At 44.1% G+C, this 8,204-nt stretch overlaps 1 protein-coding gene across 2 annotated transcripts in view; it reads left to right on the top strand.

Moving 5' to 3' along the window:
- LOC129842825 (T-cell acute lymphocytic leukemia protein 1 homolog) overlaps window positions 1–7,635 on the top strand; it is an 8,979-nt gene extending 1,344 nt beyond the window's left edge. The window contains exons 2-4 of one of the 2 annotated variants that reach the window (XM_055911487.1): window positions 1,470–2,983; window positions 5,748–5,797; window positions 6,197–7,635. In XM_055911487.1, coding sequence (XP_055767462.1) covers window positions 2,217–2,983; window positions 5,748–5,797; window positions 6,197–6,717 — 1,338 coding nt within the window. In that variant the 5' untranslated portion in view covers window positions 1,470–2,216 and the 3' untranslated portion in view covers window positions 6,718–7,635. Of the gene's footprint in view, window positions 1–1,469; window positions 2,984–5,702; window positions 5,798–6,196 lie in introns of both variants that reach the window. The other variant, XM_055911486.1, reaches the window with a different exon arrangement.
- Window positions 7,636–8,204: the final 569 nt, after the last annotated feature.

The following is an 8,204-nucleotide window of genomic DNA, read 5'->3' as shown; positions in this document are numbered from 1 at the left end:
GATTTTTGTCTCATGTCAAAGGAAATGTGGGATAACAACAACAAAAAAATCTGAATTGTTACGAACATGAATTAAAATTTCATCATTGTAGGCACAAATGCAGCTGAACATCGAAGGTATCGCACTCTTCATGACACAAATAGTGAAGCAATTAAGCAACATTATAATTTGTTTGCAAATGATGAAATATTACAAAAAACGTGTAACAAAAAGAAAGACTTCAACACGTCTTTGGGAGTGTATTTGTTCCGTTGTAATTTTTTGGATTAAACTTTTCTATGAATCAAATGTTTATATTGAAAGCTCACCTTGCCTGTTCTCTCTCTCAAAAATGTGTAGATTTATATGTCATTTCTTATCAATGATCTACACAAAATACTCTGGAATGTTAGTGGAAGAAAAAAGCATTTTTTTATTTTTATTAATGAAAAATGAAACACTAATATTTCTTGATTAGATAAGTATTCACCGCCCTGAGTCACTACATGCTAGTAACACCTTTAGCAGCGATTACAGCTGTGAGTCTTCTTGGGTATGTTTCTAAGAGCTTTACACACCTGTATTGTGCAATATTCGCCCATTATTATAAAAAACATTCTTCAAGCTCTGTCAAGGTGTTGGGGATCGAGGCCAGACAGCAATTTTCATGCAGATTCAAGTCAAAACTGTAGCTTCACCACTCAGGAACATTCACCGTCTTCCTGACAAGCAACTCCAGTGTAGATTTGGCCTTGTGTTTTAGATTACTGTCCTAATGAAAGGTGAATTTGCCTCCTAGTGTCTGTTGGAAAGGAGACTGAACCAGGTTTTCCTCTTGGATGTTGCCTCTCCTTAGCTCAATTCCATTTATTTTTATCCTGAAAAACTCCCCCAGTATTTGTTGATGTCAAGCATACCGTTGCCATGATGCAGCCACCACCATGCTTGAAAATACAGAGGGAGGTACTCAGTGATGTGTTGGATTTGCCCCAAACATAAGGCTTTGCATAAGGAGAAGAGACAGTTGCAAATTCCAGCCATGAATAATGAATCATCCAAGTCTTGCAAAAGCAGAACGTATGACAACTGTGAACTTCCTTGAAATTAGGAAAACACACACGCAGTATGATACCAAACAATGGACACCCATGACAACCATGTTGAGCCTGTCATCAGCTCGTGAGAGGGCCAGGGATACTAGATTTTGCTTTGATGTTGATTATATATGGAAAAATGTATCATTTTAATTTCCTAATTAATTCCAAATTCTAAATCTAGCTTTATTTTTTATTCACCACTTCCAGATGAAGAATTATCACTGAATTACCAAAGTGAATTATTGTAATGTTTGTTTATGTGTCAATTAATCCATTAAGGGATGGGTTGCCAACTGGTGATTTGACACGAAAATAAAATGTCATTCATTCGTTCCAGTATTTGACCCACTAAATCATGTAAAGCAAATGTGTCTTATCTCTTTTGTTCTACAGGTTTGAAAACCGTCCAATCTTTATGCACCTGGGACAATGTGGATTGTATGGACAGTTTGATTCATATCCGAAAAGACAGACAGACAGACTGGGGGACTAATCAACAGTGTCGGCCGATGGTGACTCATTCAAAGACAACGTACTTGGCTATTTCTCAGGATGTACTATGGGAAAAAGACGTCTAGACTACTAAACTTCAAGCCAGACCAACCAGTCTGCTGTGGAGCTCCAAGAAGACCCAGAGACACCTCAGTCACACCACTAGTAAACACTGGCACATGATTATTGATGTGAGCATCGTCTGCCCAGCCACTGTAGATTGGACACAGTCTCTTGAGTGGGGCCATGAATGCAAGATCACACTCACACACTCTCTCCTTTTGTCCTTCTCTCTCTCTCTCTCTCTCTCTCACACACACACAAACTCACACACACACTCGCTCTCACACACGCAACAGCCCTCAGAATGAGAGGTGACAATAAGACTGGACTGAGCCAGACCCGAGGGCATCAGCCTTAGCTTCAACACCACCCCCTGACCCCTGAAAACCCAGGACCCAGACAGCCCATCACAGACATCCCTGGACTGATTAATAACAGCAATAGACAACCCGTCGTTCAGGAGGACCAGGGGACTAACAGCATAATAAGGGGATATTATCTGGATTAGCAGCAGAGGCCCAGGGCTGAGAGAGGTCTGTGGAGGTCTATAGGGGTCTAGCAGCAGCAGCTAGTGGCCTAGACACCATGCTGGGTGAGAGAGACAGAACAGCGGAAGGGGTGAGGGGTGCAGTGGCGGGGTGCCTTCCCACAGGTACCATGATCGAGAAACTGAACCCCCCCTCTGCCTCCCCTCCCTCTGACCCCCTATCGGAGTCTGAACGACTGAGCCCTCAGCAGGCCCCCTCACCGGCTTCACTTGACGCTAGCAGCCCACCTCAGGTTAATGAACCAGGGAGTTTGGAAGACAGGTTTGTCCCACCTAGCCCCCCTGCCTCCCCTCCTCCACCTCCAGAGTCCCCTACCAAGTTGCTTGACCACCTTGCCGCCACCAACATCGCACCTGAACCACCGGTTGCCATGGAAACAAACAACACCAAGGGAGGAGGTTTCATTCGCTCCTCTCCGAAAGCCCCCTCCTCCTCTCCGCCTCCCCTCCTCCCAGCCCCAGTGTCTACATCCACTACCCCTGCCGTCCTCCCCCAATCCTCCTCCTCTTCTTCCTCCTTTTCCTCTATTGCCCCCCTCCCTCCCCACATCCCTGTTATTAGTCTGGGACACAGTAAACCCCCCCACCCCCTCTCCCTCCCCAGTAACACCCCTCTAACTACCCTGCACCCCATCCCCAACCACCCCCATCACCATGACCCTTACCACCACACCCACCACCACGGGGGCATCCGCCTCACCCAGCTCACCTCCCTGTCAGGGACCAGACCAGGGGCCCCACCGTTCTCCTCCCAGGGCCCCCTGCTGCCCCACCAGTACCTGCCATCACACCACTTCTTCAACAGGTGATAGGGAAATGTTTCATATTCACGTTATATTCCATTACCCAGTGGAGGCTGCTGAGGGGAGGACAGCTCATAAGAATGGCTGGAATGGAGTCAATGGAATGGTATCACAGACATCAAACATGTGGTTTCCATGTGGTTGATGTCATTCCAATGACTCCATTCCAGCCATTATTATGAGCCGTCTTTCCCTCAGCAGCCTCCACTTGCATGATCATATTTCATGTTATGACTGGCTTTCTGATACTGTATGGCAAACTGTTTCACTATAACTGACAGTTTCACTACTACAACTGACAGTTTATATCGTACATTTCTCTTTCTGCTTTTCCTAACCCTTAATCCTAACCAATTACTAAACTAGAACTGCTACTTCCCCATAGAGCCCCATTTCCTAGAATCACTATGATGAAATATCCTTCTTCTTCTTCATTCTCAGCAGGAACATTGTTCTATTTTAGCAGCATGTCTCTGCCAGTGTCAGCCCTAATGAGAGACAGCCTGTTGACAGCATGCACACTCCATCAACATCCCAAACATAATCACCATACAGATAGCTTTGCTCGCTTTCTCTCCCTCAGTCAATTTGAAATGTTTTTGTCATTTCAAATCCATGTAACAATTTGAAAACCATTTAAAACATGATTACTCACCTGAATAGCATCATTTGTACTTTTACAGTTGTATTCTATTATTGTTTGGATACTTTTATTTGTTATCTTTTGTTTCCAATGAAAACTCTCTCCCGTTCCTCCCTCTTTGGACGTCACTTTAATAATGTTTAATAATGTTGACATACTGTTTTACCCACTTTCATATGGTTATACTGTAGTCTAGTCAAGGTCATTATATTTAACTATTGCTGTACATATACAAGTCTATTCTAGGTATTCTTCAGATATACTACATATTCTTTCCACATACTGTCCATAATGTCTATACATCCCACCACATACTGTATATACACAGTTGGAAGTCAGAAGTTTACATACACCTTAGGAAAATACATTTAAAATCAGTTTTCCCCGTCTTAGGTCAGTTAGGATCACCACTTTATTTTCAGAATGTGAAATGTCAGAATAATAGTAGAGAGAATGATTTATTTCAGCTTTTATTTCTTTCATCACATTCCCAGTGGGTCAGAAGTTTACATACACTCAATTAGTATTTGGTAGCATTGCCTTTAAATTGTTTAACTTGGGTCAAATGCCTTCCACAAGCTTCCCACAATAAGTTGGGTGAATTTTGGCCCATTCCTCCTGACAGAGCTGGTGTAACCGAGTCAGGTTGGTAGGCCTCCTTGCTTGCACACGCGTTTTCAGTTCTGCCCACAAATGTTCTATAGGATTGAGATCAGGGCTTTGTGATGGTCACTCCAATACCTTGACTTTGTTGTCCTTAAGACATTTTGCCACAACTTTGGAAGTATGCTTGGGGTCATTGTCCATTTGGAAGACCCATTTGCGACCAAGCTTTAACTTCCTGACTGATGTCTTGAGATGTTGCTTCAATATATCCACATAATTCTTCCACATGATGACATTTATTTTGTGAAGTGCACCAGTCCCTCTTGCAGCAAAACACCCCACAACATGATGCTGCCACCCCCGTGCTTCATGGTTGGGATGGTGTTCTTCGTCTTGCAAGCATCCCCCTTTTTCCTCTAAACATAACGATGGTCATTATGGCCAAACAGTTCCATTTTTGTTTCATCAGACCAGAGGACATTTCTCCAAAAAGTACGATCTTTGTCCCCATGTGCAGTTGCAAACCGTGGTCTGTTTTTTTAATGGCGGTTTTGGAGCAGTGGCTTCTTCCTTGCTGAGCGGTCTTTCAGGTTATGTTGATATAGGACTTGTTTTACTGTGGATATAGATACTTTTGTACCTGTTTCTTCCAGCATTTTCACAAGGTCCTTTGCTGTTGTTCAGGGATTGATTTGCACTTTTCGCACCAAAGTACGTTCATCTCTAGGAGACAGAACGCGTCTCTTTCCTGAGCGGTAATGATGGCTGTGTGGTCCCATGGTGTTTTTACTTGCGTACTATTGTTTGTACAGAACGTGGTACCTTCAGGCGTTTGGAAATTGCTCCCAAGGATGAACCAGACTTGTCAAGGTCTACAATTTTCTTTCTGAGGTCTTGGCTGATTTCTTTTGATTTTCCCATGATGTCAAGCAAAGAGGCACTGAGTTTGAAGGTAGGCCTTGAAATACATCCACAGGTACACCTTCAATTGACTCAAATGATGTCAATGAGCCTATCAGAAGCTTCTAAAGCCATGACATCATTTTCTGGAATTTTCCAATCTGTTTAGAGGCACAGTCAACTTAGTGTATGTAAACTTCTGACCCACTGGAATTGTGTCATGCACAAAGTAGATGTCCTAACCGACTTGCTAAACTATAGTTTGTTAACAAGACATTTGTGGAATGGTTGAAAAACTAGTTTTAATAACTCCAACCTAAGTGTATGTAAACTTCCGACTTCAACTGTATATATACATTTGTACTCCGGACTCCAACATTGCTTGTCCTAATGTTTCTATATTTCTTAATTCCAAGATTCATGTGTATTGTTGTGTATGTTAGATATTACTGCACTGTTGGAGCTAGGAACACAAGCATTTCGCTACACCTGCAATAACATCTGTTAAATATTTGTAAGTGACCGTTAAAATGAGATTTGATTTGATTTGATTCTCTCCTTCTCTCTCTCAGTTCTCATCTCTGTCCCTCTGGTAACTATGGAATCTTTTCCAGTAGAAGCATCAAGAGACGGCCCTCCTCACACTATGAGTTGGATCTCAGTGATGGTAAATAGAAGATAAACTGATGTGACTGTCCATGGACTACTGACCAATACCAGCATATGATAAATCAATGAGATACAGTTTATGTAGTGTATGTATGTACACATACACCACAGGAGGCTGCTAAGGGGAGGACAGCTCATGATAATGGTCGGAACGGAGTGAATGGAATGGCATCCTGGAAACTATGTATGTGATGGATTTGATACCTGTCCCCTGATTCTGCTCCAGTCATTACCACGAGCCCGTCCTCCCCAATTAAGGTGCCACCAACCTCCTGTGATATACACTGAATATACCAAATATTAGGAACACCTTCCTGATATTCAGTTGCGTGTATGTACATGTGCATACTAGTACGTATGTGTATTTAATGCACTGTGCCTGTGTATCCTCATCCAGCGGGCCCTCCTCAGAAGCTGGCGAGGCGTGTGTTCACCAACAGCCGGGAGCGCTGGCGCCAGCAGAACGTCAACGGGGCCTTCTCAGACCTCCGCAGGCTCATCCCCACCCACCCTCCGGACAAGAAGCTCTCCAAGAATGAGATCCTCCGCCTGGCCATGAAGTACATCGACTTCCTTGTCACCCTGCTCAACGACCAGTCTCAAGACAAAGCCAGGGGCTCGCCTGAGGAGGAGACCCAGGATGAGAGGGCCCAAGCGGGGCTGAACAACAAGGATATGCACCCACTTTTCCAGGGTGACACTCCCTCTTCAACTATGGTCCACCACGACAGAGGAGACTCCACAGACTCATCGATCGCCTTGGCAACCTCCCCGACCTCCAGTTGCGATAGCAACACAGACAGCGAGGATAACCTGGGGTGCGGAGCGAGGAGCTCCATGGTGGTGCCGCGGGGCATTCCGGGAAAGGTCAAAGGTCAGATTCGGACTGTGGTGACACTTGCCAGTGACCAGCGGTGACATGACATGTGACGTCACAAAGAGGACAAAAATGAATACCTGGTAGTAAAAAATATCCAACAAACTGACAGAAAGGACAAAAATGTACAGTATACTTACTACTCTACCAGCAATCTTTGAGACTTGTGGAATCGATGTAGTTCTTTCAATGACATGGTATATCTACAAGGTCAGCTCTGAGTTCTTGTAGTAGTTTGTGCTAGTGTTTGACTGTCCCTCTGTCTGGATTTTGTGTCCTGCAGTGTGGGACTGAGTAACGTAAGCTGTTTCATCAGAACTGAGGCTTCTATAGGGCTACCTGGGAAATGTAGGCTTGACTGTTTGTACATCCAGTCAGCACAGTGTCAGTTGCCCTAAAACCTCTGAAGGAGCCATGTTGACCTCATGGCTTTGCTTCCTGCAGTTTGAGACATCAAAAAACATCAATGACGGTAACCTTCAGCCAGTAGTTTATGTGGCAGTTTTTGAAGTTTCCTATTTTCTTTCTTTAGTCAGATGAAGAAGATGGTCCCACCCTCCCTCCCTTAGAGGTCAAAATTGTGACACAGTTGTCCCAAATGGCACCCTATTTCCTGTTTAGTGCACTACTGGTCAAAAGTAGTGCACTGTGTAGGGAATAGGGTGCCATTTGGGACCGTGCTAGCTGCCTGAAATAAAGAGTGTTTTAGTTCTCTCTTCCTTATTCAACATCCTCTTATTGCACTCCAGAATACATGCAGCCCTGTTATCAGCACAATTTCTCAACCCATACAATTGTTTTGCTGCTGTGTCCAGTTTGAGAAACAGACAGTGTAGTCGCTGGCAAAAGTATTGTTGTGTGAAGGGCTGGAGATGTGCTTTTGTGTTCAGAAAATCAAACTGGCTTATTGTATGGCTGTAAGTTGGTTTGTGATCCTATAAAAAGTGTGTTATGAGAAAGTGCACATAAGAACATTTTGTATTTTTATTTATCTAATACGAATTAATTAATATGAACCCTAGCTTCATGTCCACATCCCAGTTCAACTCTAACCCTAACTTCCTGTCCACATCCCAGCTCAACCCTAACCCTAACTTCCTGTCCACATCCCAGCTCAACCCTTAACCCTAACTTCATGTCCACATCCCAGCTCAACCCTTAACCCTAACTTCCTGTCCACATCCCAGCTCAACCCTAACCCTAACTTCCTGTCCACATCCCAGCTCAACCCTAACCCTAACTTCCTGTCCACATCCCAGCTCAACCCTAACCCTAACTTCCTGTCCACATCCCAGCTCAACCCTAACCCTAACTTCATGTCCACATCCCAGCTCAACCCTAACCTTAACTTCCTGTCCACATCCCAGCTCAACCCTTAACCCTAACTTCATGTCCACATCCCAGCTCAATCCTTAACCCTAACTTCATGTCCACATCCCAGCTCAACCCTAACTTCCTGTCCACATCCCAGCTCAATCCTAACCCTAACTTCATGTCCACATCCCAGTTCAACCCTAACCCTAACTTC

This window comes from Salvelinus fontinalis, unplaced genomic scaffold, assembly GCF_029448725.1.
Source record: "Salvelinus fontinalis isolate EN_2023a unplaced genomic scaffold, ASM2944872v1 scaffold_0070, whole genome shotgun sequence".
NCBI classification, from domain to species: Eukaryota; Metazoa; Chordata; class Actinopteri; order Salmoniformes; family Salmonidae; genus Salvelinus; species Salvelinus fontinalis.
Note: the sequence above shows the minus strand (reverse complement) of the source record. Positions and strands in the feature narration are given on the sequence as shown.